The 13064-nt window shown below is 52.3% G+C and overlaps 3 protein-coding genes across 3 annotated transcripts; all 3 read left to right on the top strand.

The window, feature by feature from the left end:
* Positions 1-1073: 1073 nt before the first annotated feature.
* Positions 1074-2315, top strand: LOC134506498 (interferon-inducible GTPase 5-like). The gene has a single exon (XM_063316716.1). It carries the CDS (start codon positions 1074-1076, stop codon positions 2313-2315), a length of 1242 nt encoding a protein of 413 aa, XP_063172786.1.
* Positions 2316-4577: 2262 nt separating this feature from the next.
* On the top strand, positions 4578-5681 carry LOC134506497 (interferon-inducible GTPase 5-like). Its single transcript, XM_063316715.1, has one exon. It carries the CDS (start codon positions 4578-4580, stop codon positions 5679-5681), a length of 1104 nt encoding a protein of 367 aa, XP_063172785.1.
* Positions 5682-7500: 1819 nt separating this feature from the next.
* On the top strand, positions 7501-11740 carry LOC134506496 (intelectin-like protein). Its single transcript, XM_063316714.1, has 7 exons — positions 7501-7561; positions 8162-8287; positions 9632-9879; positions 9995-10153; positions 10572-10692; positions 10990-11093; positions 11550-11740. Exons 1-7 carry the CDS (start codon positions 7501-7503, stop codon positions 11700-11702), a joined length of 972 nt encoding a protein of 323 aa, XP_063172784.1. The 3' UTR covers positions 11703-11740.
* Positions 11741-13064: the final 1324 nt, after the last annotated feature.

The following is a 13064-nucleotide window of genomic DNA, read 5'->3' as shown; positions in this document are numbered from 1 at the left end:
GAGCTGAGGGTCCCGTGGGAGAAAGTCACTAAGGCAAACATCCTTTCATCCGGGGTTTTAGAAAGCCCAAAGCCTGGGACCAAAAAGGTTCTTCATCCTTGTGGTCCGTAACAAAAACAATAATACTCTTTGTAGGGCATTGTACGTGCCTAGAAGGTTTTATACCCTCACCAGGCGGGTCTGCCATGCGTATGGCAGGACCGAGACCTGGAAGGAACGGTTTGCTTAAGGCCAGCGAAGGACCCCTTGAGAGCATCGTTGCTGGCCATCATAACGACGCGCAGCTTCCCAGTCGCTTTGGATACGGGACGTCCCTGTCACCAGGCCCGCAACTGGGGTCTGAGTCACCCGGGGCAGAGGTGGATTCCGCGCCCATTTTGGCGCCCCCCCATGCGGCGCCCGGGGCACGTGCCCCGCTTGCCCCCCCCCCCATTGGGGGCCTGCCTGTCACTTCTGCCATAGAACATTGTTAGGAGGTACTCTCTGGACCGGTGGCACAAATCGCCTTGAATTCATCACTCTGGCAAAGGTTGCGATGTTTCGCTCGTGGGCAGCCTCCAATTATACACACGTACCATCCCATTGCTGCAATCTGTCCAGAGCAGCAGGTCTTGCCCTGCCCTGGTATTCTGGTCAGACTTTGGGAAGAACGCTGAATCCTCATAAGATTTCGGGCAAGACTGTCAACATCTCATGGACTTTGAGTGAGAACTCTGAAGTCTCATGAGATTTTGGAGGGGATATTACTGCAATCCCTTGGCATTTTCAGAATTATGTCCAACTGTCAGTAATGGCACCTGAAAAAGTGATCAACCCCTGCTCTGGGGAAGGACCAACGAATGAGGATCCCTGTCTTCTGGTTGGTGGAGGTTCACGTGACATCTGTGAGCCTCTTGGGGGCCATCCAGGCCAGGCCACCCAGCTAGAAGATCACTGTTGGGCAACCTGCTTGTGATAAAGATATACATGCAGGCCTCTGTTTTATCCCAAGGCTCCCACTAATGCAGTGTTCTTCACCTGGTTCTTCAGATCTTTTTACCTAGGTTGACCCGCAGAGGCAAGTTATCGAAGCAATGGCAGCGAAGGATGAGGGCAACAAAATTAGTCTAACTGAAGAACAAATCCAAGAACTCAGGACTGCCTTTGAGACAGGGAATTTTGCTCAGCTGGCGCAACGCCTGCAAGAAGCTTTTCGCTCGCTGGAGGACGTCCGCTTGAACGTGGGAGTCGTTGGAGAGTCCGAAGGAGACAAATCAACCTTCATCAACACCTTTCGGGACCTCTGTGAGGAAGATGAAGGGGCAGCTCCTTCTGGAAAGGTGGATGCCAATAGAACTGCTGTGGCTCATCCACACCCCAAGTATCCCAACGTAATCCTCTGGGATCTGCCCAATATTGGGAACGCAGATTTCGATGCCAAAAGTTACGTAGAGCAGATGGATGTGGCCTGCTATGACTTCTTTTTAATTATTGCCTCTCAGCACTTCAGTGCCTTCCATGCTCAGCTGGCTGAGAAGATCAAGCAAGCAAGCAAAGACTGCTATTTTGTCCGCTCCAAAGTGGATGCAGATCTAGAATCGGCCCATCAGAACAGCCCATCCAGCTTCAGTGAGATTGCCACGCTGGAGAAGGTCCGGGAAGGCTGTGTGCAGGACCTTCAAGCTGAGCAAGTGACGTCCCCCAAGATCTTCCTTATTTCCAACCTTTTACTCAGCAAGTATGACTTCTACCTCCTGGGAGAGACGATTGGGAAGAACCTGGACCTACAAAAGAGCCATTCTTTCCTCCTTGCCACCCCCAACATCTCCCATCGCATCCTGCAGAAGAAGAAGGACACGATGACCGAACACTTGTGGCTGGCTGCTCTGGTGGCCTGTGGGATCCAGACGGAAGCTGTCCCAGAGATCTCAGTGGAGTGTGACGTGGACCTGCTCGTCAGGACCATGCAAGGTTTCTGCCTCAGCTTTGGCCTGGAAGAGGACTCCTTGAGGAGGACCGCCCAACACGTGGAGCAGCCCTTTGAACGGTTGAAAGCCCTAATTAGGTCCCCACTGGCTCCTGCAATCACCAAAGGACGGGTGGTGGAGCTGCTCATCCAAGCAGCCAGCAAAGCCCCCAGGCTGCCCAAGCAGCTTGTCCCCATGGCCACAGCCGGGTTGTCCTTCGCTGTGGTGTACAGCATGCTGACAGCCTTCGTGGAGGATGTGGCCGCTGACGCCCACAGGGTGCTGGTCAAAGTGTTTATGAGCCACAAGGGCACGCGGGAGTCCAAGGCCACCCTGTCAACAGCCTTGGAGAACCAGGGCCATTCTTAGCGGGGTTCCAAGGGGCTTCACCTCCAAGCTGGACCACTGAAGCGTTCTAGAACAAGGAACTGCATCAGATCCTACTTGGCTTACTTTTTTATTTTGGAGACACGTGGCAGTCCTGGGCAGAGACATTTTTCTGCCCGTCTTTTCTCTTTTCAAAATATTGTGCTGTGGTATTATAAGATGCAAGTAAGACATTCGATTCTTTTGCCTCTCTTTTACATCACATATCAAGAGTGATGGATGTGCTTTACTTTCAGCCTCCCCCAACCCCAGCAATGCTTCTGGGCTGTAAAGTATGCAGATCTTCCTCATTACTTCAGCTGGCTTTATTTCTGCTTATGGCCTCATTGCTGACATCACGCGGGGAGAGTCAGCTTGGCCACCTGGCTTTCGGCATCAATGGCAGCCACTCCAGAAGCAAGGAGACATTTGCGTCCATCAAGCCAAAGAGCTATGAACTAAGTTGGTGTTCCCAGGACTTCGCAAGCACGGTGGCCACCTGGGGCCTCAGACATGGACTCCCAGGGTTCTGGGCCATACACAATCAGGCAAGGACGTAAAGCAGGTTTGGGTGCTGCCCTGGAAGGTGGGGAAAAATGAGGGGAAAGGAGAACTCGGGTGAGTTATTCCTATCAGCCCGGTTACGAGTTCCGCTACTGCCTTCCTTCCAGCCCCGTGTGTTTGAACGAGCCCAGTCGAGCGGCCTTGCGCTTTTCCTTGGCTGTTTCGCACATAAATCTGCTGCCAGATGTCAAGGGGAAGCTATGTGGAGCTGAGCAGAGCCGTTTCACTCACTCACTCAATGGTCAAGTGGCAGGCAGTGTTCAACGTGATGGCGAGAGTCCAGAGCGCCTGCTGGAATGGGCTTCCTGGTGCGGAGTGGCGATTGATCCAACGTAGCCCTGGGGTGCAGTGAGGCCCCAGGCTCTGTGCCATTCACACCCGTTGCGCAAGACTCTTCCTCAGGCTGCTGACCGCAGCTGGTCTGCCTCAGAGCTCTGAGAAACCAGCATAGCTGTTGGGAAACCCAATGCTGCGAGCCCAACACAGAAACTCCCCTGTGGAGAAAGCCGCCCCAGAGGAGAGAGAAGGCACAGCTCCCCTTTTCGGCCTCTGGATTTTCCTCCAATAATGCTCATACCTGGGAAAATGGCAATGGGATTACAAGGAAAGGTAACAAGGAAAAGAGCTGAGCTGAGGGTCCCGTGGGAGAAAGTCACTAAGGCAAACATCCTTTCATCCGGGGTTTTAGAAAGCCCAAAGCCTGGGACCAAAAAGGTTCTTCATCCTTGTGGTCCGTAACAAAAACAATAATACTCTTTGTAGGGCATTGTACGTGCCTAGAAGGTTTTATACCCTCACCAGGCGGGTCTGCCATGCGTATGGCAGGACCGAGACCTGGAAGGAACGGTTTGCTTAAGGCCAGCGAAGGACCCCTTGAGAGCATCGTTGCTGGCCATCATAACGACGCGCAGCTTCCCAGTCGCTTTGGATACGGGACGTCCCTGTCACCAGGCCCGCAACTGGGGTCTGAGTCACCCGGGGCAGAGGTGGATTCCGCGCCCATTTTGGCGCCCCCCCATGCGGCGCCCGGGGCACGTGCCCCGCTTGCCCCCCCCCCCCATTGGGGGCCTGCCTGTCACTTCTGCCATAGAACATTGTTAGGAGGTACTCTCTGGACCGGTGGCACAAATCGCCTTGAATTCATCACTCTGGCAAAGGTTGCGATGTTTCGCTCGTGGGCAGCCTCCAATTATACACACGTACCATCCCATTGCTGCAATCTGTCCAGAGCAGCAGGTCTTGCCCTGCCCTGGTACTCTGGTCAGACTTTGGGAAGAACGCTGAATCCTCATAAGATTTCGGGCAAGACTGTCAACATCTCATGGACTTTGAGTGAGAACTCTGAAGTCTCATGAGATTTTGGAGGGGATATTACTGCAATCCCTTGGCATTTTCAGAATTATGTCCAACTGTCAGTAATGGCACCTGAAAAAGTGATCAACCCCTGCTCTGGGGAAGGACCAACGAATGAGGATCCCTGTCTTCTGGTTGGTGGAGGTTCACGTGACATCTGTGAGCCTCTTGGGGGCCATCCAGGCCAGGCCACCCAGCTAGAAGATCACTGTTGGGCAACCTGCTTGTGATAAAGATATACATGCAGGCCTCTGTTTTATCCCAAGGCTCCCACTAATGCAGTGTTCTTCACCTGGTTCTTCAGATCTTTTTACCTAGGTTGACCCGCAGAGGCAAGTTATCGAAGCAATGGCAGCGAAGGATGAGGGCAACAAAATTAGTCTAACTGAAGAACAAATCCAAGAACTCAGGACTGCCTTTGAGACAGGGAATTTTGCTCAGCTGGCGCAACGCCTGCAAGAAGCTTTTCGCTCGCTGGAGGACGTCCGCTTGAACGTGGGAGTCGTTGGAGAGTCCGAAGGAGACAAATCAACCTTCATCAACACCTTTCGGGACCTCTGTGAGGAAGATGAAGGGGCAGCTCCTTCTGGAAAGGTGGATGCCAATAGAACTGCTGTGGCTCATCCACACCCCAAGTATCCCAACGTAATCCTCTGGGATCTGCCCAATATTGGGAACGCAGATTTCGATGCCAAAAGTTACGTAGAGCAGATGGATGTGGCCTGCTATGACTTCTTTTTAATTATTGCCTCTCAGCACTTCAGTGCCTTCCATGCTCAGCTGGCTGAGAAGATCAAGCAAGCAAGCAAAGACTGCTATTTTGTCCGCTCCAAAGTGGATGCAGATCTAGAATCGGCCCATCAGAACAGCCCATCCAGCTTCAGTGAGATTGCCACGCTGGAGAAGGTCCGGGAAGGCTGTGTGCAGGACCTTCAAGCTGAGCAAGTGACGTCCCCCAAGATCTTCCTTATTTCCAACCTTTTACTCAGCAAGTATGACTTCTACCTCCTGGGAGAGACTATTGGGAAGAACCTGGACCTACAAAAGAGCCATTCTTTCCTCCTTGCCACCCCCAACATCTCCCATCGCATCCTGCAGAAGAAGAAGGACACGATGACCGAACACTTGTGGCTGGCTGCTCTGGTGGCCTGTGGGATCCAGACGGAAGCTGTCCCAGAGATCTCAGTGGAGTGTGACGTGGACCTGCTCATCAGGACCATGCAAGGTTTCTGCCTCAGCTTTGGCCTGGAAGAGGACTCCTTGAGGAGGACCGCCCAACACGTGGAGCAGCCCTTTGAACGGTTGAAAGCCCTAATTAGGTCCCCACTGGCTCCTGCAATCACCAAAGGACGCGTGGTGGAGCTGCTCATCCAAGCAGCCAGCAAAGCCCCCAGGCTGCCCAAGCAGCTTGTCCCCATGGCCACAGCCAGGTTGGCCCCTTTTTATAAATAACTGACAGTGATGAACATTCCTAACACTCCTTCCTCCTCCTCTTTTCCCCACAACAACACCACTGTGAGGTGGGCTGGGGTGAGAGAGTGCGACTGGGCCAAGGCCACCCAGCCGGCTTTCGTGCCTGAGGCGGGACTAGAACTCCCAGCCTCCTGGTTTCTAGCCGAGCATCTTAACCACTAGACCAAACTGGCTCTCATAATAATATAATAATCATAGCAATAATAATAATAATAATAATAATAATAATAATAATAATAAGCAAGTAATAATGGCATTTCCATTCAGAATCTATGTCTGGATGAGTGACTGATGTTAAAAAGCAGAATCTCCAGGCTGTAAAGATCACCCTGGTGAACATGATGGTTTCATCACTCAGATGCACCTTCTACGAAAGGAGGAACTATCAGCCACCACCCTGCTGCCTCTGGTGGGACCAGGCTGGCCAAAGATATCCTATTTACTGACTTCTGCATTGGCCCAATGTTTTCATGGAAACTCTTTCACCCTGTGTGTTATTTCAGAGTTTCCTGCTTTTCACTTCCTTGTTTGGGTGGGGAGACAAATTTCGTAATTGAGCTGCCTAATAAAGGTAGAGCAAGATGCCCAGACGGGCTAGAGCATCCACCTTTCTTCAGCGAAAGTGGACCTCCTGATCCAGGTAAGAAAAACTTGCGCTCAGCGCATTATCAGGCGACACCCACTGAGGACCAGAAATTTGCCATGGGTGAGAATGGGAATCCAGTGTTTGTGTGCACAAGGAAAGCCCAGGACCAAGCCTGGACTTCTTAGAGTTTGTTTGAAGGGCAGAAACGGGAGCCTGGAGGTGACGGGTGCGCTTCTCAGGGGTTCTGCAACACAAAATGCTTGGGTGAAGCCTGCCCTTCTTTTTTGTAGCAGAAAATGGAGAAATCTGCAGTTGTCCATCTAACTGGGGACCATAGGTGGGTTTTCACAGCACGCTGAACCAGATAGCTAAAGAGGAGTTGAAGACCGGCATTCACAAGTTTCTTAATAGTAACCTTCATTAGGTTTTTTCTGACTTCACATATAGTGTGACCTCTGTCCCCACCGCTTTGGTTAATGTATTCCTCATAGAACCGCACAATTCCAGAACTGCGTTGATTTGGCCATCAGATTAAGCAAAGGCTGAGGATGAAGCCGCAGAATCACAGATCTGGAAGGATCCTTGAGGGCATCAAGGCCAACCGCCTTGCCTCTGCTTGAACACATCCAGCAAAGGATGTGTCACAAGGACACCGTTACTCTGAGTTAGGAAGCTCTTGTTCACATTCAGGGGGAGTTAGCAGATCCTGGAGTTCCTTTCTGATAGCACAAAAGCTGAGCACCCATTGCCTGGCCTGCCTGGTGGGAGCCTCGCCGGCTACAGGTGCTCAGATTGCCCCACAGCTGGGCCAGCGCGCCTCTACTGTATCCAGGGGACGTATCTGGGGTGAGGCTCCCGTAGTAGCTGAAGCAGATGAACTGAGACAAAGGAGGTAGGACGTTGTGTGGATTTACGGGGCTGGTTGTTTTCTTTTCCACGTTGACTTGTGATGATCCTTCTTGCTGCTGTTTCTAAAAGCCTGGCCGGACTCTGGAAATGACGGAGCTCTGTTTATGGAAGGTGGCAGGAGGGCGGAGTAGGCTTCAGAGGCAAAGTTCGACTGAACAACAGCAATTAAACAATAGCAATAGCATGCCCTTCTGTGGCCATAAACCATCGAATCCCACATCTGGCTATCCACAGATTCTTGAAGGCCCCGTCTCTGCCACCCCTCCACGGACGGTCTCATCTCCCTGCAGAGGCAGATCCAGCATGAAGCCCTGGGCTCTTCTGTCGCTGCTCCTGGCTGTCTCCGCAGGAGACCAACCTTCGTGTGAGTGAAGAACGGGTGGGCTCGGTGGGAAGCGGGCTGTGGGAGAAGACGGGCGTTCCCTCATCCACAGGCGGCCTTGGGCTCCCTCCCAGGGCAGGGTCAGCAGGGGAAGCGTTCCCTCTGGGCTAGCCAGGCTGAGTGCCAGAGGTGAGGAGCAAAGGGGCCCGAGTGCAATCCTGATACGCAAAAGACACACTTTGAATCAATGCACAAACCGGTCTCCTGATGCGGAGTAGCACTGTCTTGTGGAAACCTTGGTGCTCTCTGAGCTTGGTGGTTCACCAGTGGTGGGTGGGTGTGGTTTTCTCCTTGGCAGTTCCTTGATCAGGGTAGTGTTTTCTGCTTGTAGTCTTTTATGTATGTAAAAACTTTCAGTAAAAATTTATTTTAAAAAAGAAGAGCAAAAACACCAATTTAACAGTAGAACAACGAAAGGTGAGGACACATCCCTGAAAAACAGGCAGTGAGGCCTCTTCAGGTGGTGGCTGGAGGGATGGGTGAGTAAGAGGAGGACCCGTTCTGGTCTTTTTGCTTCCTCCGTAGCTCTTTTATTGTCTCTTTGGAAAGACTTCTGACGCTGAATGACTCTTGTATCAGTAGGCAGCAGGAGCTGCAACAGCAAAACCAACAAGCTGGAAAAATCTGAAGCAGATTCCCCCTGCTTTTGGGAACATCCAGACCCCGACAGTTGCCGAGATATCAAGGATTCGAATGCAGATGCTGCCGGTGAGCAAAACTGCAGCTTATCTCAGGAGGGCTTCTCAGTCCCGTCAAATCTCTCGGCTTCTTAATATTGCTGCTCGTCCTTTATATTCAGGATGAACCCTGTGTCCTTGTTCCGCCTTATCCCGCCTATACAATAATAATAGTCAGCTTCCCATGAGATCCGACTCATAAGTAATTACTGAGAATTCTCTTTATTGGTGGGTAGCATCCAGTACAGGAGGAAAAGTTGCCACTGGAAAAGCCCGTGCTGCTTCCTCACTAAACATCTCCAGTGACTTCAAATTCGCCCCCCCCCTTCTCCTCTCGGGTCCCCCCCTCCCGCTCGTGCCAGTTAGGGTAAGCGTGTGCAGCTGTCCCCAGGGCTCTTTGCAGGTGACCTTGGCAGGCCCAGGTAGTCCAAGCAAAGTGATGTCACACTGCAGGATGCTCCCCCTCCCTTTCCTCCAGCTCGCCAGAAGAAGCCCCGTGTTGAATGAAGCGTGCAGGCGAGTCCAGTCAAGTGTTCTGAGAACGTGTGCGCTGGGAGCACGGCAGGATGTCGGCCGGGAGAGGGTCAAACACGTCAGGATGGTGGCCACACATGTGGGACTGGAGCAGCCCCCTCCCCGTGGACACCCTGCGATGCTCCGTCTGCTGCTCCCTTAAGGCAAGGCCCTGCCCAACTTCACAGGACTTTTCCCACATACTGAAGGCAGCCCAAGTCTGCAGGGTCGGCGTTCCTTCGGCCCCATTTATCGTGCCGACAGCAAAAGCCGACAGCATTCACTTCTAAAACTATTGTTACTTCTTTAGCCTCTGTTCCAATCTGCTGTGTTCATTTAAGACATGGAATTAAAGGCCGGTATTTGACATCCCAGTGAATCTTCTCTGTGTTTCTTCTTCTGTCTCCTTTGGACTATTCAGCTGTCCATACTTCCACTGCTCTTAAGTTCGCAACCAGCTTCAGGAATCACTGAAGTCGCAGCACAGTCATTCATTCCTAAGAAAACTATTATAGCTCCCAGGGGAATTTCCACTGCTCTTTGTCATCAACACTTTTATTATTCTACAAGCTCTGAGGTCTGCCTATACGCAGACCACCAATACTGCACTATTCTTACCTGTGGGTTCACTTCAGCTTCCACAGACGTCATCCGGCTCGATCTTCGTAACCCTAATTTCTATTAAGTGACTGGATGCATAGCCTACGTAGATCTTGATCATATGTGATTATATACCTCGGAATCGTTATAACTCTTTTTACCATTACCGTTAAAACTGGCATCATCTTTTACCATTGATGTAAATTGCTTATTTGGAAATGTCAGTGACTTAGAATCGACCGATCTGTCTGGGTTTCGGCAGATGGATTGTATTTCCTGACCAGCGAAGACGGTGAGGTCTACCAGACCTTCTGTGACATGTCCACCCGTGGAGGGGGCTGGACTTTGGTGGCCAGCGTGCATGAAAACAACATCTTTGGGAAATGCACCGTTGGGGATCGCTGGTCCAGCCAGCAAGGCAACGATGCCAAGTACCCCGACGGAGATGGAAACTGGTCCAGCAATACCACCTTTGGGTCAGCCATAGCAGCAACCAGCGATGACTACAAGGTGAGAAGAACTAGTCTGAGAGGGGGGAAAAAAGAGATTTTTTGAAAAAATTGGGCCATTTGTTGGGCCCTCAAATTGCCTTCCACCTCTCTCAAGGATGTCTCTTCTTTTCCAGAACCCAGGCTACTATGCTCTTCAAGCACAGGATATCTCCATCTGGCACGTTCCCAACAACAGCCCCATGAAGAGATGGCGGGACGCTTCCATCCTGAGATACCACACCGAGAAAGGCTTCCTGGCCGAGGAAGGGGGCAACCTTCTCCGGCTCTACCAGGTGAGGGAAACTGGCTTGGCCTTTCTGCCTGCTGACTCTCCAAATACGGTAGAGAACGAGAGCATCACCGTCTCTCGCGTCTGACCTGGCTGATCTTACAATGCTAAACCCCTAGTAAGTGCTTGGTTGAGAGAGCCCCAGCAATCCCACAGCTGTCTCTTAGATCGGGGAGGTTAAGACGACATCTCAGAAGAGGGGAAAGGCAAACGCCCTCCATGCGGTTGCCAAGGAAACGTCAAGGAGGTGTCCAAGAAGGCACCACGATTTATGCTCAGTTTTGATGACTGAGCCTCGGCTCTCCTCAGAGTCCTACCGCAGGGTCAGAGAGGAGCCCATAAGACCTCTTCACCTTCCTTCTGTGTCCTTGCCAAGGGACCATCAGTGCCCGGAAATGATCAAGCTGTGGTTTGCTTTTCAGAAATACCCTGTGAAATACAATGCTGGTACCTGCCTAGCCAATAATGGCCCTGCCATCCCTGTTGTGTATGATGCCGGCGATGCCCAGAAGACTTCGGAGTATTACTCTCCCCACGGACGGGGTAAGGGTCCTCTCCTCGGCCAGGCGGGGCCACCCGATGAGGGTGTTTGCACTACCGGAGGCTCCTAGGCGGGAACTGGTTGAAGCTGAGTAAATGAAGACTCAGGAGGACGACGAGGAAGGAGGAAGGCCAAGGTGGGAGGACATTGACCTAACATGTCACGTGGACCCAGCTAGTCCTCTGGGTGCAGCTTCACCCAGCCAGGCTTGTTCTTCTGCTGATTGTCATCTGCCAAGATTGCGGAAATAGTTGCAATCCCCCAAAACTGCATTCAATTGTTTCTTTGGTTTTTCTCAGGTGAATTTACCGCTGGCTTTGTCCAGTTCCGAGTGTTTAATAATGAAAAGGCGGCCATGGCGCTGTGCTCTGGAATCAAAGTCACCGGGTGCAACACAGAACATGTGAGTATCCCGGCCTCCCCTCAGGACGGTGTTTTTCAGCTCTGGCCGCTTCCAGAGGTGTGGACTTCAACTCCCAGAATTCCCCTCTCTTGAAATACGTCTGCGTTATCCTGTCTGCCTAACACTTTTTGGAGCACGCCCTGTTCGGAGGGGGTGTGGGTTGCCGAGGTTGCGCATGGAAACGCTGGGCTTTGCTTGATGCTCGTGTTCATCCCTTTCCAGGGTCTGCCGGGAACTGATAGCCAAATTCTTTTGTAGCAGAATTCATGACCGAACCCTTTCCATCCCTTTGAGCTGCGCTTTTCATTCCCAGAATTCAGTTTTGCCTTTGCTGGATGTTGTTTGCGTCACGGTGGTGCACCCCGCCACCCACGCACACAGCACTCTTGGGAATTCTCCCGGCACCTTCCCAGTGGGATGTTCATGGGATGCTTAACCCCTTTTTTCCTTCCCTAGCACTGCATTGGGGGCGGCGGATATTTCGCAGAAGGACCCCCACACCAGTGTGGTGACTTCACAGGCTTTGGCTGGGACGGCTACGGGACCCACCGTGGCTGGAGCGTTTCCAAAGCCATGGTGGATTCCACTGTCCTGATCTTCTACCGCTGATCGAGGGCCGGAGGGGCTGGACCGTGTGCCTCCACGCGCGGCTGTCACCTGAGACGGAGGTGCCTTTCCAGGAGCAGAGAAACCTACTGCAACACGCAGGGCCACAAGGCTGCAGAACAAAAATAAAAGCACCGCGTTAAAGTTTGGCCTCTGTTTTTTCAATAGTTAAAGGGACACGGTCTTCCAAGGTGGGTCACCTCGAGATGATCCCGGTGGCATTGCTAGTGCCGACCCCAGTAGTTCCAAATAAGGGACATGGGCTTGCCACCGCAAATTAGTTAAAGACGCAGGGGCTTTGGATGGAGAAGTGGTGAGTCCTGGGTCGAGAGCCCCCTTTGCGTGCACGTGTAATGGTATGTGGGAAAGACCTTGGGAGACGGGGCGAAGAGATGCTGCCGAGGGAACAGTCGGGTAAGAGGGGGCTTAGCCTGCAGCTGCATAACGGGCAAAGCAAGAGGCTCAGAAGGGCCCTCCCTGGTTTCTCAGGCCGTAAAGGAGACAGCGGGAGATTTGTACTTTCAGACTTGCAAGATTCTGTCAACGTAGCCTTACAATAACGTAGCATTAGCTCATCTGGCCGTGTTTCCTGCCTGGTCTACCTGGGAAGGCTGACGCAATCTGGCCAGGGGAGCCCAACCCCTCTCTGGATCGTGGGCTCTACATTGTTTGGAAGGTTTTTTAACCTTGGACCAGGCTCTGACGTCCTTACTGGGGGTCCTGCAGTCCAACCTTGAGCTTCTGTGTGAGATCCCATTTACTCTCGTGTAAACAACTGGGGCAATCCAATGGCAATAACACTGGGGTGTGTTCAGGGATGCTGTTGTGACACACACTCCCAGCTTCGGCTTATGGCCACTCACTTGCACACTCACAGCCTGTTGAGCAGGCGGACCTTGTCAGCCCCCCTCATGAGCACCGTTGAGCTGAATGCATCAGCACAACGGCACACATAACAATACCACGGAAACAAGAGCAAGGGATTAAAAGATAAGAAAGCGACACACAACAACAGACACAGACCCCGAGGAGAAGGGAACAACCCCGGCCGGAAAAACCAGTCAAGAGAACATAAAGGGGGAAGAAAGAGCGACAAAGACAGGGCGGATCACGAGGCACACCTGAAGCTGTCAGCAGGAACGCAAAGGATATCGCCCAGCTGAAAGCAATCACCGGCCGGAGGAAGAAAACGATTATGAGAGAAGCCCGGGCCACCAGCAGGGGCCCCGCGACCCCTCACCTACCAGCAACGAAGCGTACAGGACTTGGGGGGATGGCACAACCCAAGGTGAGGGGGCCGCTGACCGGCGCAAGCTATTTAAACCCTGTACCGGCGCGCTCCCTTCACTTTCAGCTTTTTCTAGC

The sequence above is a fragment of the Candoia aspera genome, chromosome 17 (assembly GCF_035149785.1).
Source record: "Candoia aspera isolate rCanAsp1 chromosome 17, rCanAsp1.hap2, whole genome shotgun sequence".
NCBI classification, from domain to species: Eukaryota; Metazoa; Chordata; class Lepidosauria; order Squamata; family Boidae; genus Candoia; species Candoia aspera.
This window is presented reverse-complemented; position numbering and strand designations above follow the sequence as displayed.